The 26,414-nt window shown below is 34.3% G+C and overlaps 1 protein-coding gene and 1 long non-coding RNA gene across 3 annotated transcripts; one reads left to right on the plus strand and one right to left on the minus strand.

Moving 5' to 3' along the window:
• Positions 1-1,196: 1,196 nt before the first annotated feature.
• On the minus strand, positions 1,197-23,392 carry LOC106060456 (transmembrane protein 198-like). 2 transcript variants are annotated; one of them, XM_056023944.1, is made up of 5 exons: positions 23,322-23,392; positions 19,889-20,181; positions 17,514-18,077; positions 17,274-17,398; positions 1,197-8,642 (listed from the first exon to the last, which is right to left on the minus strand). In XM_056023944.1, exons 2-5 carry the CDS (start codon positions 20,100-20,102, stop codon positions 8,520-8,522), a joined length of 1,026 nt encoding a protein of 341 aa, XP_055879919.1. In that variant the 5' UTR covers positions 20,103-20,181; positions 23,322-23,392; the 3' UTR covers positions 1,197-8,519. The 2 variants fall into 2 exon arrangements, with proteins under 2 accessions (XP_055879919.1, XP_055879929.1); XM_056023954.1 differs by having other exon boundaries at positions 23,211-23,329.
• LOC129925177 (uncharacterized) lies at positions 9,729-11,771 on the plus strand. Its single transcript, XR_008776952.1, has 2 exons — positions 9,729-10,238; positions 11,628-11,771. It is a non-coding gene; the product is annotated as an uncharacterized LOC129925177 (long non-coding RNA).
• Positions 23,393-26,414: the final 3,022 nt, after the last annotated feature.

Raw genomic sequence — 26,414 nt, forward strand, 5'->3', positions numbered from 1 at the left:
AAAAATCTATTTACTATGCAAGTAAGTTGGGCATAATTTAAAACAACAATTAATAAGTAGTTTTTCATTTTATCTCGAAAATTATACAGTGAATACAACAGAGAAACAGGTAACTAAAGGAATTGCCATATACAAAGCAATTTAAAACGTTAAAATATTATGACGACCTAAATGTAACTATTTGCATTGCCATGTTTGCAATCATTGTACTTTAAAATGTAACTATTAAATTTGTACGCTTACTAATAAAATATGCATCTTTTTGTTAATAAAAAAAAAGAAAAAGCCCAATAAAGAGACCAATAGCCCAAAAAAGAGGCAATGCCCAAAAAAGAGGCAAAGAAAAGAGGCAAAAGCCCAAGGATTCCTAGGATGTAAACAGCTCGACAACTGAAGTCAAAAGCTAAAAAGCTGAGGTATCCTAAAAAAAAGGAATCTTTTTTTTTTTTTTTTAACGGAAAAATTTTCTTGAGGCTTTGAATAAGAGATTGACCCTTTACAAAACAATTAGATCAAGTAGATACTCATTATAAGACATCAGTTAAAGGCCAGGTTCAAATCTTGGCACATTCATCTATCCCTTGGTAGGCTGGACCTTTGGGGCACCACACAGAATCTGTCAACCTTCTTTCTCCATTCTTCTGTGTCAATTTTCTTTGATAGAATTTCATTATGATATTCTTTCTGAAAATATTGAAACCTGCCTTTTTACATGCCTTGGTGGACCACTTCAGGGGCCGATTTTGAGTTGGTGTTTCCAGACAAACTGACTTTGTAACCTTGTTGAAGTAATACATAAGATACGATACTGTACTTACTAAAAGGTCATATTTGAAACAATGGATTTTACTTATTTGCATTTTTGAAACATTGGTAACAATGTCATTTTAACATGGCTAATATTCACAATAGACAATGATAATATAACATGCTTTTAGCTCTTAAAAAGGAATAACTTTGTACTCCTTTTGGAAGGCGTGCCCCAGAGTTAAAGAAACACCTCTGTATGAAATGAAGATACAATAACAAATTAACTAGAGCTACATTTTGATTTGTTCAACTAATGTCTCAATACTTTAATGATACCTTATATTAAAAGTTCATTTAAGTCTGTAGCTAGCGACGATGCTTTGGATCAAGATTTACATGTAATTTGTATTTCGTTCAGTCTTAAGTAATCAAAGTCAACACTCATGTAACAGTTTTCACAAACGTTTTATTCAAATACTCCCAGTCCTACTTCTAAGTTTCAAATCTCTGACATTACAATAACAGATTAACCGGAACTTAAAGAGAAAAAAAAAAAAAAACAAAAAAAAAACTTGACAATTTTGAGGAAATAAAATAGTCACAACATTAAAAGCATTCATTTGATTTAGCCATGAACAATTTAAATGTACAAACACAAATCTACAAGATTACAAAAAAAAATTCTAAATATTAAAAATCATCAAAAATGTATTTTCAATATACATGTGTGCATTGAAGCAAATTTAAAAAAAAATGTATAAAAGTTAAAATTTCTGTGTAAACTAAACATCAAAATAAAATTGTGATTGAAACAAAAAATGTGGATGCTATTTTTCTGTAGTAAATTTGACTTAGAGGCCAGGGTAATACTGACATTTACAAATGGATAAAGTTGTAGTTCTGGGATACATTATCTCATAACTGTAGGTCACAAATAACCAGGATAAATGATTAGTATAGGATATGGCCTTGCAGAAACATGACTTAGTTCTTTTGGTCACGACTTCTGCTTCTTATGGTCATCAGTCAACTCAATAAATAACAGATTTATTCCAGGGTATGTAAATGTATAAAGCATTCCAATCTCACTGATGTTGCCATCCAGCCTCCACTAAGACATACACCAATAGAACCATGAACACAAAAATGTTCAAAGATGGAGTAGAAAGAAGCCAATGGAAGAAGGAACTATACAGGAATAAGAAGCAGCCATGAGAATGAAGAAGTTGAGCTTAAAAAATGATGTTAAAATACAATGGTTTATACAATATAAAATGTCAGTAACATATTCTACTGATTCTATTTAATTGTTTTCCCATGTGAGTATATTTAGCACACAAGGGAACTGTTTATAAAGTTTATGTTCTGGGTTTCTTTCAGTTAGTAGATATACTTATAAAAAAAAGTGTTTTATGCCTCTAGGAGTGATTGATTCAACCAGGGCTGGTCTTAGGACACTGCAACCTATGCTGCAGCAGTGGGACCCGCACTTTCATAGGCCCCGCGCAATGCGAATTCTAGGTGTTAATTATTAAAAAAAAAAAATTAAACCATTTTAACTAATTCATTACAGGCTTCCTGGAATTCTCCTGAAGTTATAAAATATAAAAAAAAGTAATGAAAATCTGAAATTATTAAAATCTTCTGAAAACTCATGCAAATCTTACAACAGACAAAGTTGTCATTTCGGGGTGTCATTCAATATGGAAAATGCCAATCCTACTCGCGATTAAAAAAACCCATCTTTGTCAGCTTTCATTCAATAAAAATGTAATAATAAGCAGAATTTTAACCAAAACAAGAAGTTCAAATGCTTAATTTACTTCAATAGTCACTGGCATACAAATCTAGATCTAAATCTATATTGACTTCTTAGAAAAAAAAAACAACAAAAGCGATATTTTGCTAGTCGATAGTAAATCTAAAAGACAGATCTGAATGTTTATCAGCTTTTTATGGGAAAACTACTATCTACTGCAGATGGCTCATAAAGTTAATTTGACAGTGATTTTCTACTTAGTAAAATATAAATAAAATGCAAAGACTAATTTCTTTTCTAATACAAAATCTTAATTTTCACTTATTATCCTTATCACAACCCAAATTAGGCTCTGCTCAATCCATTTCGCATAGGGTCTGCAACCTATAGGACCGGCCTTGATTGCAACAGAGTTGGGGTGAAATATGTAGTTCCTCTGTTTTTATTTCCTAAACTGCAGCTACAGCTTTATTGAACAAACAATATTTATCTATATTATTGTGTTTTTTTTTCCTTTTTAAATTTTACTTGATAACAGGAGCAGGAGCTACAAGATGATAGTCAATAAAATTGTTAAGATTTTCTTTAGATTATTCAATTTAATGAAATATGATCTTTTAAAAATCAAGTATTACATGACACCATTTCTTAACCTTTTGTCAACATATAAGTTTAGACTTTTCATTGTGACCCAGTCACCAGACAGACAAACAGGAATAAGTGTACACACAAGGTTTGAGAACTGCTGCACAAGAATGGATGCAGTGTATGACTTATGAAATATTACCAACTTAAATGTGAAGTGGGATTATCTCAATCCATTCTGTTTTGTTGAACATGATTAAAAAAAAAAACAAAAAAAACAAAACCACTACATATTTTTTTCAAGCTTACATCAACAGATGGTCAGAAAGTTTCCAACTTAATGAAACAAGTAGTTTTTTTGTCCTTTAAATTAATGTTTATTTCTCCACATAATCTCCTTTTGGATCTATGCACTTCTCACAGCACTGCTCCCAAGAGAGGACAGAGATTTTCATGTGATCATATTTGTAAACATTTCTATGGAGAAGGAGGGAACATTTTTAGGCCACCCCTGCACTTGTATCTGTTTGTCATAGGATCCACAGGTAACTTTTACATACAAATTATTTGCTCCATTAATTATCTTTAGCATTATTGTACCAGCAAACAAACACACACAAATATTTACACTATTTCAAAGTTGGCAAAGAAAAGCACAAGGTGTCTAGTGTAAATTTAAACAGGAAACATGAATATCTGCCTTAGTCTCAACCATTTTTTGTATAGCTTTACTTCATTTTAGTATTGACTTTCAACACCAATAGAACATAAATCCTAACAGAGTAATGAGATTATGACTTGGCAGTGAATCAAACTAATATGCTACTGACAAGTAATAACTAGTCTAGCCTTTAACATTGGCAACATTTCAACAAATATACAAATGAAAATCAAATAGTAAGATGATTTGGACATGTAATACAAGTATAACAACAGCAATAATAAATATGCTTCAAACTCATATTCTGGAGAAAAAAACAACAAGCATATTTACTTTATGTTATTAAAAAAGAAAAAAAAAAGACAATTTATGCACTGTGTTATTATAATTTCTCAAACATAATTGAATACAATAATGATTATTTTTATCAAACACACAAAGCATAGCAATGGCATTATTCATTGTTTGGGTCCATGGAATGTTATGGATGGGACACAGCTGCCAATTAAGGGAGGGGTGTGTGTGTGTGAAGGGGTCGGGGGCTCAGATTAATAATTCCATTAAGAAAGTATAAATATTGACAAAACAAAGAGAAATATAACACTAAAACGTGAATCTAGTGATGTATGTAAAAGAGGACTAGAAATGGCAACTTTCAAAGAATGCATTGAATGACAAGAAAATACTGAGAAGTGGGATGGAGGTAGTACCAACCATCTGAAAGCACAGTCTACTTTAAACCCTTTCAGGAACTGTCAGATCCTACAGTCTCTTTAAGTGCAGACACAATGACACATACTCTACAAATCTCATGATGTACACTCTTGGTGCTATTACACACAATAATTGAAGAATATATCACAACTTGCAAAATGTTCAGATAAAAACATCCTTTACATTCTTATATTGCAATTACAACCTTAGGAAACAACCTATAAATTAAAAAAATTAAAAATCAAAATTACATATTACACAATAAATTTTGCAACAGCTTAATTATTTTTACATTCAACTTTCATGATATATTAACAACTTAAAACTGGGATGTGGTGTTTGTAATTAACTCTCTAAATAAAGCATTCATATTTATCTTACAGAAATGTTGGCCCAAATGACTATCAGTATGCACAATTAACTAAAAAAAAAATGACAATATTCAATGTCATCTCAGGATAAAACAAATATATTTACAAAGTCCAGTTATGTAGTTTTTTTGACTGAGCTACCTCATCAAGAGAACTTCATCCTTGATTAGTGCATTTAAGAAGCACTCTAATTTTAATTTACTGTATACAGTTTGAATGTATTCCATGCATGTCAGTCACTGGCTGACCAATAAATAACAATACAGCATTTTCCAACACAAGAATTATTGAACCTTATTAACAATAGAATCTATGATATATTCATATAATATAACATTATCAGAATTTTTCCCTTTTTAAAATGTCGTGTGTCAACTTTTAAATGTTACATATAAACATTTCTCTAATGGTGTGGGTCTACAGAATCAAATGTAAGTGATGGTAATTTCTAAAGGACTGTCACAATGCAAAAAAAGTTAAACATCAGAGAAAATTGGATAGATAAAAGTGAATTATTTGAATATATGTATTGGCCATTAAAGCCTAAAATCCAACATAAAGCTTTATTTGCTCTAGATAGTGTTATAAAAAAGGTGATGCTAAAAAGATTCAAGAAGATACAGAACAATGCCCTGAAATAATCCTAAGCAACAAAGCTATACATTTTTTGTTACAAAAACTACAACTTACTTCATGGCAGCCAGGCCATGATCAACGAAACAGAAAAAAGATAGCATTATATTTTGAATCACACTAAAAACAACTTTCAAAACATTCCGAAAACGTGAGAAGATAAAAAAAAAATATTTCAGAATGAGTAAAATGTAATGGTTAATTTTCCCTTTGAAATGCTCAGATATTTATCTAATGTAATTCTAGGCCCAACAAGGAGTACTTGGATGTACTACTTCTCACTAAACAAGCAAATTTTGTTTTTTAAGAGTAAATCATCAAGAGAAGGAAGTTTCTAATAATCCAACAGAGCTTACTAGAGTCATTCTAAAACACTAGTCATTAGAAACATTCTAAAACACTAGAGTCATTAGAAACATTCTAAAACACTTACTAGAGTCATTAGAAACATTCTAAAACACTTACTAGTCATTAGAAACATTCTAAAACACTAGTCATTAGAAACATTCTAAAACAGATCACACACTAAACAAAATTGATTTCATTGTGCTTTTTCTTCTTGCAAACATTTAGGGAAAATAGATTCTCTCTACATTTCAACCTTTATTCTGACACTTGAACAAATCAACGATCAATCAATGTTTACACAAAATGCTTTATACAATCAATGAAAAATGACTAAAAGCAATTAAGCTACACAACATTCAACTTTGCAATATCTGATTAATACAACTGTACAATACAGTGATGGGAACTGACTTTGCAAAAATTTTAGGAAATTTTGTAAGCCCCCCCCCCCCCCGTTTTTGAACTGGCCTGTCGTGGCGACGACTTAAAAAAAGATGTTGCTGAATTTTTTTAAACTACGTAGAATCATTTAATTTAATATTTTCTTTAATTAATGTTGTATTACATAACATTTACACTGCATTGTGCATTACTGCACACAAACTGCACTTCATTTAGCATTACTGCACTCAAAATGCATTCATGGCACTATTGTTTGTATATATATTGATGGGAGGAGAAAGCTTTTTGCAGTCTGAGCATTCTATAATAGATAACTGCTTTATACAGATATTGTAACAACTTCTTTCTCAAACAACTATAAGGATTAAATGTGTTTGAAAAACATGCTTTTAAAATTAGTAATGATAAGTTTTATATTAAAATATATACATATCCCTCACTATAGATAGATCTATAATCTATAGCTACTACTACTTATATCTAATAACTTTTCTAGATTCTAGATCCAATATATTATTATTAGATATCTACATTCTGTCAGGCTTATACTCAGTAACTCACTATAGTCATGTTAAGAAGTTTAAGAAGGCCTACTTACTACTATATAAAAAAAGTATATTCTATATATAAATCCAGATGGTCGGTACACGGTAGGTCTATCACAGTATCACTCTATTAGATGAGTAGATCTAGATCTTATTATTATTATAATAGATCTAGATGTCTAAATCTAATCCCATTTGAACTCAAGGAAGTCGGCAGGCAGGGTTCAAATTAGAAAAATCTAGGGGTCATCGTAACAACAGTGAAAAAATAATAGATCTTGAATTGTAGTAATAGCGGCGATTAGCGCTACATACGTCGTAACATAGCGACCGGGCATCATTCATGATTGATACTCTTAAGTCTAAGTTAAGTTTAAGTCGAATACTTTTCAAAAGCTGGCAAGCAGCCATTGAAGTCTAGATCTAGATCAAAAGTATTCAAATTAAAGAATCTAGATATCTATCTAGACTGATTCAAACCACTCTAATCTGGACCGAGATCTAGACTTATAAGACAATACGGTAACACAAGATTTAAAAAAAAAAATAGAACTTTAATTGTGTCAAAAGACCGGATGTGCGGATTTCAAAACAAATCAAAAATCTTATTTCGCATTCTTCCGAAAATGGAAAAATAATAAAATCGGATTTTTTTTTTCATAAAAAAAAATTGAAAAAAAAAAAATCGGATTTAAAAAAAAAAAAATGTCTGGAAAACTTCGGATTTTTTTGCTAGAAAATCGGACCAGAAGAAATTATCGGAATTCCGACAATTGTCGGAAAATTCCCATCACTGACAATAATAAATATTTCATACTTATGGGGAATGTTTCACCAGTTTCGTAAAGGATTTCTGGCTTTATATGATGGATGGAGGAAAATCTAAAAGCTAAGGGGGAAAAAAAGCCCACTTGCACAATAAACTAGTTATAGTACACAACAACTGGATACAAAATGTTAACAGTCTGTACATTTCAACAACAACAAAAAAAAAGCAAATCTGGAGGAGCTATCACAAGCTAATCATCACACAAGCTGAGGGGAAATGGGATCAACTTTTTCAGTTCATATATATCTGTATAATATATATATATATACAACTGTAAGCTATATACATTGTCAAAAACATTTAGTTTATCATTACCTCAATTAGTAATGACTGAGGTATTATAAACTAAGGTAAATAATACCAACACCTGGGTGGAAATACTTTTTTTTTCTTGTAGGTTTTCTAGTGCCAACAAATCTGTATTATAAATTGAGCAGTTGTTTGGAATATTTCTGACAGTGAGACAGGTCAGGTGTGAATGGAGAAAAGTCTCTTTCAATTATATACTATCAAGTAAATGAGCCAAAAAAGTTCTTAAATATTTTTTTAAAAAATCTTTCAAATAATGACTCTATGCTGTCCCTTACATAAATAAGTAAAACAGCACTCTGGAAACATTTTAACTAACAACAACTAAACTAACTAAAATTTATTATTTTTAGTTGAGCAAAGTTGAAAAACAAAAATGTTTTTAAACACTGGGGAACAGTATTGTCAGTTTAAATGCTTGTTAACATAATAACCATCCTTTGATGTCTAGCAAGAATTCAACTAAAAAGCCAGCAACAACAAACTGCAAACATTAAAAAAACATGCCCAGGCTCCAAGGTTCTTTATTCCTTTTTGAAACCAGTAGTCACAGTCATAGAAGCTGTGTGATCATCAGGGTGACTTGTTTTTCACATGCCATGGAAAAAAGGGATCAAGTCAAGTGAGTGAGTGTCGTTGTAGCAGTACTTTCCTCCTCATTGCTGGGCTCTGTGTTCAAGGCGGTTAGGCTTTGCATTGCCGGAGACAGCTTGCTTTCAATACTTTGTAAAAAAGTCTAGAAAACAAACAAAGCACAACAAAATGAGTTAGATTCTTTCATTAACACATAAAACCTCAACATTTAGTTAAATAATTAAAAACAAAAAAATTTTGAATGTATTCATTAGAGAAGCTGAATCTTTGAAATAATGATTTTTTAAGGTTAAAATTTCAGAAATACCACTGACTGACTGACTGATCAAGTGATCTCTTAAACTATCAAATGGATTCGCATGAAATTTCATACATGTTCCTCTTACACCTCTTAGGTGCTCACTATAACACAGTTTTGACATATTTGCAACCTGAATGCCACAATTTGCAAAAAACCACAAGCTTTCTATTAAAGTGCATTTTATTTTCAGTATTTCCCCAAAAGGCCATATTCTTTATAAAAAACATAAATAGAAATAGTTAAAAAAAAAAAGACTTCCTGTATTTTAAAGCAAAAGCATTTAATTCTTTCTTTCCTAAGTCAACTTATTTTTAATTTGCCTTACATCATATTTTATAAAGAACAAAACTTAGCCTAATAGCATCAAAATGATAGATCTGAAGTCTGATAATGATTTTGTGCATGTGTAGATAAGACCAAGAGAGAGGATCATATGGATAAGACTACTCAACTTCGTAGCACTGTCTTTTCTCTAAATTTAAAATAACAATTACAAAAGTCTTTTTCTTCAGAGGACGCAATGCCAAAATAAATGCAGTGTGGGAAACAGGAGGGGATATTAATTGTGGCATTGGGAAACTGCATATTTTTCACATCTAAGCCTAATGGCCTAAAGAAATGTTTGCGATATCTTACACTGTACATTGTTTGCTAAAAAAACAACAAAAAACCTAACTAAAACTAAACAAAAGATACTATATTAAGTAAGCTGAAAAGTGTGTGGTGAGGGGTTGATTAACTGGAGGACGCTAAAAGAGAGAGAGAGACAGAAAGATAGATAGAAAAAAATAAAAGCAGGTTGTTTCAACTCATCATAACAGATATATTAATTCATGGCTAAAAAGTAGGTTGGGGGGGATCGTAGAAGTGTGGCCTGTTTATTGGAGGAAAGAATATTGAATTGAGAAGCCAAAGAAAAGTCCTTAAAGACCAACTGAAGAGGTTTTTTTCGAAATTGAGATAGCGATTGATTTAGATAGTAGATAGCATCAAAGTTAGTTCCTAAAAATTTGAGATTTTAGAAAAGCGTATTTATATTAGAAAAAGTAATTTGAAAGTGTAAAAAATAACGAGATTTGAAAATCAGCTTCAATGGCCGAAACCGGAAGTGACGTATTGTAATGGACTGAGAAAATGTAAATAAAAATAGACATGGCTGGATACGTTATTGATAGCGATTCAGATGATAAACTTATCTAAATCTTGCTGTCCAACAATTTTAAATGATACTTATCATGGGATGCACCAAAATGCCCTGAAGAGAACTCTTCTACTTTTTCAAAATATATTATAGAGCAGACTATTGAATTAATATAATTATAGATAGATTATAATAGGACTAGTCACTAGATTGTCACTAGATCATAGATCTAGATCTAGTCTACTCTAGTAGTAGTCTCTAGTATCATCAAGTACTAGTAGATCATCTAGGTCTAGGTATACTATACTTAGACTATACTAAGTCTAATAGTACTAGTATACTAATAGTATACTATTAGTCTATTATAATTTTTATTATAACAAAACTAAATGGTTAGATCTATCTATTCTATATTATTTTCTATATCTCTAATTCTAGCTAGGCCTTCTAACACTTTTACTAGTCACTCACTAGATCTAGATCTAGTTTATAAATACTTGACTTGTATTATTGTACTAATTGTAGTATTACTACTAGTAATACTAGTAATAGTTTATAAACTAGTAGATTTAACTAATTTAAGTAGATCTAGAGTAATCTAGACTAGCCTCTATGTTAAGTCCAGTCGCCAACATTTTTTAATGCTTGAATTTGTATATCTCTGTTCTGTAATAGTAAGACCAAGTGAGTAGTGTCCTAGCAATAGCATAAAGATTATTCATAGATATAAATATAATATTATAATAGTCAAGGACTAAACCTAAAGCCTAAGCTAAATCTATCTAGAATATATTTATACTCTTTACTAGCCCTTACTATACTTATTAATAAGGCTAAACTTTAGATCTAAAAAAATGATAAGTCATCATTTATATTGGTAATATAAAATACAGATTTTTACTAAACACATGTGACATTTCTTTAAGTCTTAAACTTAAACAGGGCGGGTCCTAACGATTGCGGGGCCCTATGTGAAACTGATTGCCCGGGGCCTAGTCTGGGTGGGAATAAGGATAATAAGTGAAAATTAAGATTTCGTATTTTAAAAAAATTCGACTTTGAATTTTATTAAATCTTTACTAAGTACAAGATTACGATCAAATTAACTTTACTTTACAAACTTTGCAACCTATGGCATATTAAAATGCCAGTCACTCTATTAAAGTAAATAAAGTATGGAAACTTCTGATTAACGTGAAAATTTGCCTGATTATTACATTTTAGTACATGAAAGCTGACAATGTCTTATTTCGTTTATCTCGCATAGGATTAGCGTTTTCCAGAATGAATGACACCCACAATTTTGTCTATTTTTCAGGAGATTTTTATGAGATTTCCAGGTTTTATATATACCGATATATATATATATATATTGCAATTTAACTATTACACCTAGAATTAGCACGAAGCCTATGAAAGTGCAGGGCCCACTGCGACCGCATAGGTTGCAGTGGCTTAAGACTGACCCTGGTCTTATATATATTAGATTGCCTAGACCTAGAGTAGAGTAATTTATTATTATTAAGAACAATAAGAGTTAGATGTTGATGTTAGATCAGATAATCAGTATAACATATATAATATATATATATATATATATATATATAACCACTAGTTCTATATATAATGTATACATAATTAAGTATAAATGTTAATAAATAAATTTTTTAAAATCTATTTTACAGAAAACATGTGGCATACAGACAAGTTTACTAGATGGATCTTTCATCATTTTGGAAATACAATATTCCCTGTGAAACAAATCACAGAAACATTCTACAATTTTATTTTATATAATAAATACCAATAAATGTAAATACAAAATCACATTTTAATAGAGTTCTTCATTATACACACAACATTATTTTAGTATGTTCCTTTTCACTTGCTAGGTTTAGACAAAGTTTCGAATCAGGATTTAATATTATTAAGTCATAGCCCAAAACTCCAGCAGGATGTTAGTTAATGGCAGTGGTCAATGTTTGAACCTGAGACCACAGAGAAGACAGTTCGGAATGCAAACCACACAACTTTCTGCGTTTCGAAACCTATTCAAATTTTGATCATTTTTATGTTAATGCAGATCTGAATGTCCATTGCAATGATGACTTGATCTGTAAAGGGGTTACATTTTTTAAAAATAAGTTGGATCTCATTCTTCGAATGATGCTATTTATTAGAAATTGCAACGTGGAATACATATTAGAGGCCAAAAGAAAATCCACTGATGAGAGAAGACGTAGACGTCGTAAAGAACATTTAAATTGACCACCAGCTGAATATGGTTATGTCTTGGCTGGACGCGGCAAAATATCTAGTTTGCAGCTGGGGCTGCGTAGCCATGGAAAATACTGCATTTCTCATTAATCTTTCGACTCGACTGCCAGCCTTATTTATTAAACACTTTAAATTATGTATAGCTCTGCATTTTTTAATAACAATAAAAAAAAAAAATATATTCAGTGATTAACTGGCAATAATTGGGTTACTAAAATTTAATAAAATGAGTTGCATAATTACATCAACAGTAGCCTATATGCATTACTTAACATTATATTGATACTATAATTTATTTTCCACTTCCCTGACTTCCCAGAGAAAAGAAAAAAACGACAACTCCTTCTCCAGTAGGATAATCTCTTTCATTTATAGTCTAAACACAATTTAAAACTTACCTACAGTTACAGATTAACTTGCTAACTTAACTATCTAATAATCTAATGATTCTATTCCAATCAACAAATGAGTCAAGCGTGAGATAAATGAAAACTCTTTAATTTTTAGATATATATTTATAGAACTATGTAAGTATATAGGCCCGAATATACGGTACGAATATATTTAAATAAGAGTGTAATAAAATCCATATTTCGTATATTAATAATATTATAGAATTGGTAGATCTAGGTCTAATTTTTGCCTTATAGATTACTTTTTAGAAATTTAGATCTAGTACTTTTTTTTACTAGTAGATCTAAATCAGACTACTTTTAAGTCTAAGTTAAGGTTTAAGTTAAAGCTATTTGCCTAATGTTGTACGGGGTTGTGACTCTAGATTCAAACTAAATATAATCGTATACTACAATAACTACATTGAATGAGCTCAACATTCACATTGTAATAATTGTTTTTTTTTCCCATATTGGGCCTATTTACGGACGACTATAGGTTAATAATCACTATTAAGTGTATAGATAGAGTATATAATTTTAAACTTTGTTTTTCTATGTCTAGGCCCAGCATCTCGATCGGATGTCTAAATAGATAGGTCTTATCTCTAAATATCCAATACTGCTATTACTAGATCTAGACTTCATCTAATTGGATTTAGATCTAAATTTAGGTCTACTTCGTACATCATTAATGATCTGAGAAAAGAACTCTGCTCTTGATCAAAAGCAGTAGATCTAGAACTAGAATAAGCCTGAAGCAGTAACATAAGCCATAAATTGCGTAACTTGACTAAAACGAAACATGTGAACTGAGGCTCGCGGTACTGCGTGGGCTGAAACGCTGTTCGCTTGACTAGATCAAGAATAAGCCGACAAACAGTAGATCTAACATGCAAAGCCATAAATTGCGTGATTTGACCTAATTTCCCCAACTCTAACATCCACTTTTTATAAATTGGCGTGTTTTAGTCGCCTTTGTTTTTAGAAACTAGCATTCCTGTAAAAAGTAATAGGGAAATACGCTAAGCCATAAACTGAAAAATTTGACCTAATTTCCCTTAAACTACGTCATCGACCTTGGTTGTCTGGGAAATACTGATCTCGAATGGCTTCGAGATTGTGAAATTTAATAGTCCCTAAAACTCACATTAAATTGCTTATATCTAAATTATTACAAAGAATATAGGTCTAAAATTTCGTATGTATGTTTTTTTAAGCATTATGAATCTAAAAAAAAGTATAACACCGGTTTCTGCGTCTGACCCCAAAACCTCTTCAGTTGGTCTTTAAGAGTGTATGTAGGATGAACTTTGTGTGTGTGAAGGGTGTTAGGAGGAGGAGCAAAGTGGTCGGTGAAGTCATGGGTAAAAAGTGTGTGTGTGTGGAGGGTGTTAGGAGGAGGAGCAAAGTGGTCAGTGAAGTCATGGGTAAAAAGTGTGTGTGTGTGTGGAGGGTGTTAGGAGGAGGAGCAAAGTGGTCGGTGAAGTCATGGGTAAAAAGTGTGTGTGTGTATGGAGGAGGAGCAAAGTGGTCGGTAAAGTCATGGGTAAAAAGTGTGTGTGTGTGGAGGGTGTTAGGAGGAGGAGCAAAGTGGTCGGTGAAGTCATGGGTAAAAAGTGTGTGTGTGTGGAGGGTGTTAGGAGGAGGAGCAAAGTGGTGGTTGAAGTCATGGGTAAAAAGTGTGTGTGTGTGGAGGGTGTTAGGAGGAGGAGAAAAGTGGTCGGTGAAGTCATGGGTAAAAAGTGTGTGTGTGTGTGGAGGAGGAGCAAAGTGATTGGTGAAGTCATGGGTAAAAAGTGTGTGTGTGTATGGAGGAGGAGCAAAGTGATCGGTGAAGTCATGGGTAAAAAGTGTGTGTGTGTATGGAGGAGGAGCAAAGTGATCGGTGAAGTCATGGGTAAAAAGTGTGTGTGTGTGGAGGGTGTTAGGAGGAGGAGCAAAGTGGTCGGTGAAGTCATGGGTAAAAAGTGTGTGTGTGTGGAGGGTGTTAGGAGGAGGAGAAAAGTGGTCGGTGAAGTCATGGGTAAAAGTGTGTGTGTGTGTGGAGGGTGTTAGGAGGAGGAGCAAAGTGGTCGTTGAAGTCATGGGTAAAAGTGTGTGTGTGTGGAGGGTGTTAGGAGGAGGAGCAAAGTGGTCAGTGAAGTCATGGGTAAAAAGTGTGTGTGTGGAGGGTGTTAGGAGGAGGAGCAAAGTGGTCGGTGAAGTCATGGGTAAAAAGTGTGTGTGTGTATGGAGGAGGAGCAAAGTGGTCGGTGAAGTCATGGGTAAAAAGTGTGTGTCTGTATGGAGGAGGAGCAAAGTGATTGGTGAAGTCATGGGTAAAAAGTGTGTGTGTGTGGAGGGTGTTAGGAGGAGGAGAAAAGTGGTCGGTGAAGTCATGGGTAAAAAGTGTGTGTGTGTGGAGGGTGTTAGGAGGAGGAGCAAAGTGGTCGGTGAAGTCATGGGTAAAAAGTGTGTGTGTGTGGAGGGTGTTAGGAGGAGGAGAAAAGTGGTCGGTGAAGTCATGGGTAAAAAGTGTGTGTGTGTGTGGAGGAGGAGCAAAGTGATTGGTGAAGTCATGGGTAAAAAGTGTGTGTATGTGTGTGTGTGGAGGGTGTTAGGAGGAGGAGGAGCAAAGTGGTCGGTGAAGTCATGGGTAAAAAGTGTGTGTGTGTATGGAGGAGGAGCAAAGTGATTGGTGAAGTCATGGGTAAAAAGTGTGTGTGTGTGGAGGGTGTTAGGAGGAGGAGAAAAGTGGTCGGTGAAGTCATGGGTAAAAAGTGTGTGTGTGTGGAGGGTGTTAGGAGGAGGAGCAAAGTGGTCGTTGAAGTCATGGGTAAAAAGTTTGTGTGTGTGGAGGGTGTTAGGAGGAGGAGAAAAGTGGTCGGTGAAGTCATGGGTAAAAGTGTGTGTGTGTGTGGAGGGTGTTAGGAGGAGGAGCAAAATGGTCGTTGAAGTCATGGGTAAAAGTGTGTGTGTGTGTGTGTGGAGGGTGTTAGGAGGAGGAGCAAAGTGGTCAGTGAAGTCATGGGTAAAAAGTGTGTGTGTGGAGGGTGTTAGGAGGAGGAGCAAAGTGGTCGGTGAAGTCATGGGTAAAAAGTGTGTGTGTGTATGGAGGAGGGGCAAAGTGATTGGTGAAGTCATGGGTAAAAAGTGTGTGTGTGTGGAGGGTGTTAGGAGGAGGAGCAAAGTGGTCGGTGAAGTCATGGGTAAAAAGTGTGTGTGTGTGGAGGGTGTTAGGAGGAGGAGCAAAGTGGTCGGTGAAGTCATGGGTAAAAAGTGTGTGTGTGTGGAGGGTGTTAGGAGGAGGAGCAAAGTGGTCGGTGAAGTCATGGGTAAAAAGTGTGTGTGTGTATGGAGGAGGAGCAAAGTGGTCGGTGAAGTCATGGGTAAAAAGTGTGTGTGTGTGGAGGGTGTTAGGAGGAGGAGAAAAGTGGTCGGTGAAGTCATGGGTAAAAAGTGTGTGTGTGTGGAGGGTGTTAGGAGGAGGAGCAAAGTGGTAGTTGAAGTCATGGGTAAAAAGTGTGTGTGTGTGGAGGGTGTTAGGAGGAGGAGCAAAGTGGTCGGTGAAGTCATGGGTAAAAAGTGTGTGTGTGTGTGGAGGAGGAGCAAAGTGATTGGTGAAGTCATGGGTAAAAAGTGTGTGTGTGTATGGAGGAGGAGCAAAGTGATCGGTGAAGTCATGGGTAAAAAGTGTGTGTGTGTATGGAGGAGGAGCAAAGTGATCGGTGAAGTCATGGGTAAAAAGTGTGTGTGTGTATGGAGGAGGAGCAAAGTGATCGGTGAAGTCATGGGTAAAAAGTGTGTGTGTGTATGGAGGAGGAGCAAAGTGGTCGGTGAAATCATGGGTAAAAAGTGTGTGTGTGTATGGAGGAGGAGCAAAGTGATCGGTGAAGTCATGGGTAAAAAGTGTGTGTGTGTGTGTGTGTAGGGTGTTAGGAGGAGGAGGAGCAAAGTGGTCGGTGAAGTCATGGGTAAAAAGTGTGTGTGTGTATGGAGGAGGAGCAAAGTGATCGGTGAAGTCATGGGTAAAAAGTGTGTGTGTGTGGAGGGTGTTAGGAGGAGGAGAAAAGTGGTCAGTAAAGTCATGGGTAAAAGGTGTGTGTGTGTGTAGGAGGAGAGGCATAATAAAGAAAGTCGTTCTAATTCATGTCAAAAGTGTTTAAAAAAAGGGGGAAGTTTACAGAGCACATATCAAAAGAACAAATCAACAGGCACAGTTGGTGTGTAATGCAAATATAAATCTATATCTAAATATGTGGACTAGACCTAGATTATGTCATTTTCTAAGAAACTGGAGTCCAAGAAGCACTGCAAGGAACAAACTGTTTCAACATGATTAACAATGTCAAAAGAATCAATCTTCTATGACATTAGGGTTTGCTAAGAAATGTAACTATGCATGCTTGTCTAAGAGGAAAAAAAAAATTTTCATACACCATTTGCATTTCTTTTGACTTGTAAAAGAAAATAGCAGAAATTAACATTTTTGGCAAATTATATGGGACAGTTCCAGAAAATGTTGTGTGATGAGCATGTCTGTAAATGTATTAATTATTGAAAATATTTTATTTGGGTGATGACATAAAAATATAGTAAAGGGGAATAATCACAATCTTTATAACTAAAGATGATTACAAGAATTAAACTATACATTAATAATTGATCAATTGTGCTCACCTGGGAAATGACATCGCCTTTGACTCTTCTTGCTTGATATAAATGTCTATACCGAGTTTGCTGTGTTTCTCGTTTTTCCCTAGCTCTTGATGTTTGCACATTAGAAGTTTGCTCCCTTCTTAAAACTGGAATGAAATACAAAATAGAAGGCTGATAATATTCTGAAACCTAAAAATAAGAACAAAAAAATGTTTGTTCACTATAAAGTTATATAGTATTTAAAAAAATAATTAAAATTACCTATTCTATGATCAATTTCATGCCCAGTGAATTTCCACTGAACTATTGCACCTGCCAAGGCTACCACTGGCCATAGTCCCAAAATAAGCCAGCTGAACCAGCACACTTGCTCTGAAGGTCTAGCAATGACCCTATCCCACAAGTAAAAGGTCATACTCAAAAGTCCTACAAAGTAGTCTATTCCAGCTAGAGCCAGAGCTCCACCAATTACACTAGTGCTCAAAATAATAACAGCTTTTTGAAACCTGAGGCCCAGCAGGCCAGTAGCAATGCCTAAAATGAGGTAAACAACTATAGGGATCCACATATTATATGGATGAGTGAACTGCTCAACTACAACAAGAATAATGGCTGCTGCGGAGAGGCCCAAACAAAAGCCCGTCAGAAACAGACCTATGTACTGAATCAACATTGCAACTAGACCAACAAGTACTCCTGCTCCTGCAGCACAGCCCAAGACTCCTTCCAGAGGTAAAACATTCACTTCACTCAGTATCATATAAACAGTTACAGCGCAGAACAAGAAGCCAGTAAGAAACATGATTGCTTTAAAGAACCGGTATCCTGGAAAAAGAAAAAAAAAACATTTTACAAACTATTTCTGACATTAACAATAGCTGTGCAAATTCTACATGAAAGTTTTATAAAGATAAATCTCAACAAAGACATTTATTGCTAGGGTTAAGTTATAGTGCAAATTATATATATAGCAGACATCAATTTTACTCGTATCATAGCATTATAAGCATGTTTTACTTACTTTGTTAAAGTACTTATTTTTAAACTTTAATTTATATTATTATTTTAAAAAAAGATTCAAGCAAGCTTTGCATGTAATTATTTGTGTTTAGAAGGTGGATTTTGGGTTTTACTCATTCCTCTTATTTAGCTTATTATGCAGTTTGCCACAGTCGACATTTATTTAAGCATTTTGGTTTACTACATCAATGGATACAGAATACCCAAACAATAAGAGAGCAAACTACAACAATTAGTTTAAACCAACCCCTAAAACAGTAAACTATGTGTTTTTAATGAGAAATTTTAGTTTCCTAATAATCTTCCTGTCCACTCAAGTTCATCTAGTACATTACAACACCACATTCTTTTTGGGCTTCCTCTATGTCTACTGCCATGAGGGTTCCACTTTGTCTAGCTCTGTTGTTGGCATATTTTCTAATCCAATCCATTGCCACTTTCTCTCGAAGCTCTGCACTTCTATATTGCTCTGTCCACCAATCACCCACAGGTTGGTGTTTTCTTCCAACTCAGCTTGTCACAAATACAGTATCTGTTAAGGATCCCTCAACTTAGGTAAATATCAAGAGAGTAGGATAAACAACCAGAAGAAAGATCAGCAAGTTTTATCATTATTGAAAGCTCATTAAGCAACAATAGCACAAGTGATAAAATTAATTAACTGAAAAGACACATTACGACAGACAATGAAAATGTTAAGTATCAACAATATATAGAACAATAAACCATCACTTGCATAATAAAAAAAACAAAACAAAACAGGCTTATAAAACATTACAAAAATAGATAAAAAAAAACACAAAATGAAGTGCCATTGAAACAAAGAAGAATTTTTCTGAGCCAACTTATTTACTTATCATTAATTTAAAAAAAATGAGCATACACAAAAAAGATATTCCACAACAGATTTTTAAAAGTAACAAACTAAATTGCCAATATATATGTTTAGTAATTGATAGTAAATATTATTTTAGAAGCTTGAACTAATCACTAGTTTTCTAAATGATTTATGACAGTGATGCCCAACCTAGTTCGACCTGCGGGCTATATTAATTTCCAACACTTCCGCGCCACATGACAGAAAAGTTACAAGAAAATGAAATAAAATTGTTCTGAAAATTATTTAACTAGAAAGCCCTGAATTTAATAAATGCATTCATTAATGAAATATTTGACAATTTTTATTTTTTATGTGTCAGAAAATAGCTTCAATCAGTTATCTACTTAAAATGTAGGTAGGTACCTTTACCACAGACTCATTTTCTTGTCTCTTTTTTATAAATAGTCCCATTGATCCTCCAATCTCTATCATAGTTAATCAATGTTTTCTTCATGGTTCAAACCAAGGATGTGGCCATATTTATTTTATAATGCTGATATATATGTTGTTTTTTTAAAAAAAACAGCTACACTTTCTTTACAAAACTAATCAGTTGGAGGTCATGGTACCATTCCATCAGAGAGAATATGAGAGCCCTAAAGTAGGTAAAGATACATTTTCAACCTTTTTTTATTTTTTCCACTTTGTGCCAATGTTTCGAAGGCCATATTTTGGGTATCACTGGTTAATGACATCACAACTTATCAGTATCTTTGAGAGGAAGAAACTCAATTACCAAAAAATGTGTAAAGAATGCCAAAGGTGATGCACACAGCAGCAGCAATGCCAGAGACAATCTCATACTCTCTGTTGTCACAAGCATGGTCTGGAACAGGCGTTGTTACAGAATCAAGAGTAGTAATGTTAAGCAGCTCATCCAAGGTGACACCCTCACCAGTAAGATTTAGTTGGCTCTCCAGCTCTGGGAGGTCTGTAGTGTTCTGCAACATGGTCTGCCACCACCTATGCAGTCCTTATCATAAAAGTTCAGATTTGTTGGGGTAAGGTTTGACTACTTCATTTTCCAACCTATAAAACAAATATTGATGTAATTAATTAAATAGATCACTATACTACAGTTATAATATTATATGTAAATTAAAGATTCTTTGCAGAGTTTTTATTCTTTGCAACCATCAATGATTTGAATGTCAAAGGTCTGTCTGGTCCAGATAAATAAATTACTAAAATATAAGTAAAAGATATGTTAACTATTCATTTTGAAATTCCATGATTCAATATAATTTTAGATCTATACTCTACCTTATTTATAGAAAAAATATTTACTTAACAGCACTACCAAATTTGCCAAATAAAGCTTTAAAGGGAAACTCTGATGGTTTTTCAAATTTGAGTTATTGACATATTTAAATTCTGTGTAAAAAGTTGTAATAGTAAATTTTTTACCATTTTACATTTAAATGCTTAGAAACGTTTATATTTAATAAATTAGTCAGTAAATTCTTGACATCTCAAAAAAAAAAAAAGGGGGGGTTCTTTGAGCCTGTTTTTAGCTTAGGCAAACGTTACTTCCCTCAACAATACTGAAAGGGAAACTAGATTTAACCATCATATTGCTTCATTCTTACTGTAGCTGTTTGGCTTAGTGACAGCCTAGTCCAGAGCTATGGTACAGTTATATATATATATATATATTTATCTAAAAGGATTTTTTAGGAGATAACCAACTCGAGAAAAAATATAACATTTTCATCTAAGCCCCTCCCTGTCCCAAAAAGTAAATAGATAAGTGTTTCTGACTGATTCTAACAAACTGGTTAGTGTAAGACTAGGTGTAGTTGGTCATGACAAGACAACTAAGCGATAGTGTTTGTTGTGTGTTGAGTAGTCAGGCAAGAAAATACACACTGCCATGGTTAGTTAAGCCGGTTTAGCTCTGCTGAGGGTCATTGAGGCATGCAATCTGTTACACTGTGGCAAGGTATCTCTATGATTTTTATATTATTATTATTGTGATAGATTTAGTGTAGAGTATCTAATTAGACCTATGATAATAATAATATATATTTATTTTTAAGTATGAATCTAAAATCTAAGAGCCTAGAGATCTGGGTCTAGACTCAAGATCTAGATTTGATTTTTACTAGATTCTATCTAAAAGCAATACAAATATTTATAAATATAAAGTATCTAATAGGCCTATTATTTTATTAGAATAATTAGATCTAGTCTATCAATCAGAGATCAGTGTCAGATTCAAATTCAGTTGTAGTCTAGATTACTCTAGAATCTAGATCTATAGTCCATAGGTATCAAGGTGTTATTTTACATAATAAAATATGTTTATAATAAAGCTGAGGAAGTTTCTACCAAACAACATTCTAGAAAAAGGATCGAAGTCAATTTATTTAATAAGCTATTGGATTAGCTGTGAATGAATGTAAGCTGTATGTGAGATAAAGCAATCATATTAAAAAACATATATATATATATATATTTGAGGTATATAAATTTTAAAGTGTACCAAATTTCAAGCTTAGAATGGCTTCTAAGATCTATTATGGCTATGGTTATAAAGTCAATATTGTTACAAATCTCACTATCCAGGCTCTCTGCAAACTGCACAATACACCACCAACTTAAAGAACTTGAAAACTCAGGGCTCCAAAGTAACGTAACACTTTAATAGTTGAATAAATAACAGCCAATACTGTACAATTGGCAACATGTACGCTGTACAAATATCTCTCCGATAACACCGTTCCGCCGTATCAACTCTTGCACTGGCCTCTCCGTCTCGTTCCGGGCTTGCACTTGGTTCAATAGTTCAGGACTGACTTCACACACTAGGCTCGTTGTGTCGGACTCGATCACAGACCAAGATCAAGACGCCAGTTGTCTCAACTGTACTTGACAGTACTCCGCACTGAACCGTCGTAATGCTCCGTACAGAACCACACCGCTGAACTGTGCTGTAGTTGACCGGACTGTAGTGAACCGGGCTCTGAACCCCTGCCGTGAACCGTCTTGACTGCGACACCTCCGCTCTTATATAGGGTCCCTACTGGCCTTCTCGAACCGGACAGAACGCCGCTCGACGTTTCTAGGTGGTCAGATGACTACAACTCTCGTGACGCTCCTGAGCTCTGTTCATGACGTCCATCCTTCCCGGACCGCCATCGATCCTTCCCGAACCGCCGTGTTGACACTCGTCTCGGCTGACCGTCGTAACTCGTCACGGTTGACCGCTCGTCTAGCGCTGGCCTGGGGCGATTTGCGTCGGCTGACTACACTCACACCACTACCCCCATCTGTGCCACCACCAGGTTTATAACAATATTAAAAGTTATGATGAGTTAAAAAAGACGAAAATCCACTTATAAATTAAATCACTGTTATTTTGGACATTTTCTATACTCAGAGCTAAAGTCCAATTTTATACACACAAAATGGCATATTTTCGCTCCTAACTCCTATATAACATAGGTCTAGAAAGATAAGTTTGGTATCATTGTAAACCTCTCAGAAAGCTCTATACTAGACAAGATCTATGGTAATCATTCGACGGCTGGGATCCTGACAAAGTACCTAGATTAGGTGTATAATTACTGTATAGATCTACTAGTACTATCAACTATTACTATTTTCAACTATCTCTATGTCTATGACTCTATGGGATGGGGCTATGAGTATGGACTATTGACTATAGTAATAATCATACATAATAATGATATCAAATATATAATGGTATAGTAGTATAGTATAGAAGTATAGACTATACTATAGACAGTATAAGTATAAGACTAATTAGTACAGACATAATAATTATTATAATAGTTAGTTAAAAGTTAGTATACCTGAGTATACGGCGTATACTAGGATAGGTCTCTAACTTAGAATTAGAACTTACTTAGTCAACTTAGACTTTAGTTTAGTCAAAGTCAAGTCAAGTGACTTAACAGTCACTTTAACTTCTTAAGAAGACTTAGAAGTTATTAGTTATTAGTTTATTATTAAAGTTAAGTCTTAAGACTAGTCAAAGTCTAAGTAAACTTAAGACTTAAGTCTACAATTATATTTTATTAATTGATGACTACCTATGCCTGGACTATAGATCTAGATCTCTATATAGAATAATAGACATAGATGATAATAGATCTAAGTATGTAGATCTAGATAGTACTACTGCTAAATCTAGAATCCAGTACCTTTTTTTTTTATTCAGTATCAGCTATCAAAATATACAGCCTCGTTCTGAATCAATTTTATTACTTCCGTTTAGGCTACTTTAAATGCCAACTAGGAAATAAAGCATTTTTTAACTTTTGGGGGAAAGGGGGGGGGGGTAGAATTGAAAGCAGCGGCGTCACTAGGGTCGATGTCACCCGATGGGGATAACTCAGAGTGTCACACCCACCCCAAAATCTTTTTGGACATTTTGTAGAATTTCATAAAAAAAAATTAAAATATGTTTAGCCAAAATATTTTTAAATATGGATGTGGCAAAATAGGTAGGTCACAGCTTGGGTTGCGCAGACACGAGAAATACTGCATTCCTCACTAATCTTCGGACTCGAAGACAAACCTTATTATTATTATTATATAATTATCAATTGTGCCTAACACGTTCCAATATTTAGCCACTGACACTTTCTTTTTTTTTAATTGTCAGTTATTCCAAAAGTCCATTTTTTATTCACTTGGGTGTCACTCCCCTTACGGGTGTCAACCGGTGCGGACCGCACACCCCTAGTGACGCCACTGCTTCCCATGCCATCCTCTGAGTCAAAACGTTGATTTGTATCGACGGAGCACTGGCAGCAGCAAGAAACCAAAATATACAAGCATGAATTAACTGCGTTTTCTTGGTATTTCGGTAATGAAAATGCAGATATCTCAGGCATTGAACAGATGTGTTTGAGCGTTGGATATGTTGATGGCGATTGTACTCGATAAAAATTCATTGGTTTTGTCACTGTTGTTAAGAAAGACACACTGCGTGTGTCTAACGTCATTGTAAGCGAATACATTATGTAGGCCCTACATTTTTTACATGGACAAACTACTCGGCCAAGGCTACGATGGCTACCCCATGATGAACTGTGTTCAGGCAAGGATTCGTGAAAAATATCCAAAAACAGCATTTGTCGTTGCGCGTCCCACAGTTTTAAACTTGTATTCATTGGCATGAATGACGTTTCAGATAAACGTAATGCTGTTGGTGTCATCAAGAAGATTATCTATTTTTACGCAACAGTCCCAAGCGAGAGCGTTGATGCTAAATTTACCTCTTTTTTTTGTGAGACACGAAGAATCGAGAAATACGAATTCATTCGCGCTATAAGTCACAACTTTGAGAAGATCTTTGACTGTTAGGAGTATTTTAAAATAACGGCTGTAATTGAAACCAGACAAACTGCATATGTGTAATCACTAATCAGTGCCTGCCTCTAATGTGTTTCTGATTTAATTGTCATCAATTATTCAACTGCTCTTGAACCAGTTTCTGTGATGCTGCAGTCTCTCTATCTTAGCAAAAGTGGCCGCTCAACAGCGCATCAGTAGTTATGTTAATGACATAATCAAAAACCAACTTGACCATGCTGAGGAACTCCTCAGGAATGGCGTCTTGTCGAAAGCGAGACTGCTGGCAGACAAACAAGGTATTGGGTCGGTGCTGCCGAGACACTGTGCAAAAACCACATGTTTGGATTTTGGGATTATTACAGAACACGTGACTTTACATTCCGTCTCTTGATTCGTTCGTTTCTCCACTAACGTCTCGCTTTTCACGCAATACTAATGCTCAGTCCAACTTGTTTTGTTTACATCCTAAAACGATGCAAGAGCTGCAACGTAAAGAAGAATGACAGAAATGCCAGATATGCGTTCATCGCCGGTTTGTCCATCGAGAAGCGATTCAGTAGTAGAGTTATTGACAGTTTCGGCAGCGTTTGCATTTGTATTTTGATCGACCGTAGGGATGCACTGGGCGGATAAACTCACCAACGTGTACAGTAAAATGAGTAAATAGTTCGTTCATATGTTAGTTGTTTTTTTTATTTATTTCATGAAATAAGTATTATCTTATCTTATAAAATACAAAAGTTTCTTAAAAAAAAAAAAGATGATTACGTCCTATGCGTCATGCATGTTAACCAAAGACTTAAATTCTGCCAAGTCACTGGTTTTCCTGGCTGGCTCAGGCAACGCATACCATGCTGTAATAGCACTAGGAAAGAAAGAGCACTTAAATTTACAGTGCACTTCATATCGCATGGGGGGAGGGGAGGCGGTACTAGTTCTTTTCTTTAATATTCTTTGTAATAAAAAGTTTAAGCCACGACTTTGAGCCATAGGTGGCAACTAGCACCCCCCCCCCCCACCTTGCAAAAGATCCAGCGGGCGCCCATGTTTACAAGTTAGCTAAATATTGTTTTTTCTTGTTTGTTTCACATTTACGACCTACTTAAATTCTACATTTTCTTGCCTGTAACCTCTTGTTACAGTACACGCTTTATAGTCAAGAATCTTTTTTTCAAATTGATTCTAGAAAATTGTATCATGAGATAAAAAAGGGAAACAACCATCTTATTTGCTTTAAAAAAAAATAATACTTAACAACGGTGGTCTCTCTTTGGAAACACATTTTCAAACTCTTTTTTTTTGATTTCTTAACCCTAAAAGTGCTGCGCTGTTTTACAATGATTGCATACAAAATGGAATTACAATTCTGATGTTTAGAGGCTAAACTACCACACGCGTTTTAAGGGTTAAAGGTTAAAAAAATTCTTGCTATAAATACACAAGGTTTTACCGCAAAAATGAAACGTATTTGCTAACATTTAATTGTTTTATAAATGTATTGTATCATTGTTATCGTCAAGTTTGTTTAAATGCAAGGGTTATTTAAAGGCTTCAAAACGTACTATTTTTGTTAATGCATATTGCATATTATACGCGCAAACGTATAAACCATGTTTTTAACGAGAATTATACCCGTGCTACAAATGGCCTTATCATGAAGAAGTATATCGGAGCTGGTATACACAAAACCGGCAAAAGGTCGAGTCATTCTGTTGTTTTGTTTATTAAAATACCATTTTATAAATGTATGTATATGTTACCTGCTAAGTTCGAAATGAACTTGACGTAGCAACGAGCTATTGGTCTAAATTATGGTTGCGACGTCGCAGGTCAGTATTCAGATATTGCAAAATTAGTCGCAATTAAACACGTTTCACACTTTAAAGAACAGGATTCAATTCTCTATATTACTTCCGAATAGAATATAATTCCGA

Source organism: Biomphalaria glabrata, chromosome 1 (assembly GCF_947242115.1).
Source record: "Biomphalaria glabrata chromosome 1, xgBioGlab47.1, whole genome shotgun sequence".
NCBI classification, from domain to species: Eukaryota; Metazoa; Mollusca; class Gastropoda; family Planorbidae; genus Biomphalaria; species Biomphalaria glabrata.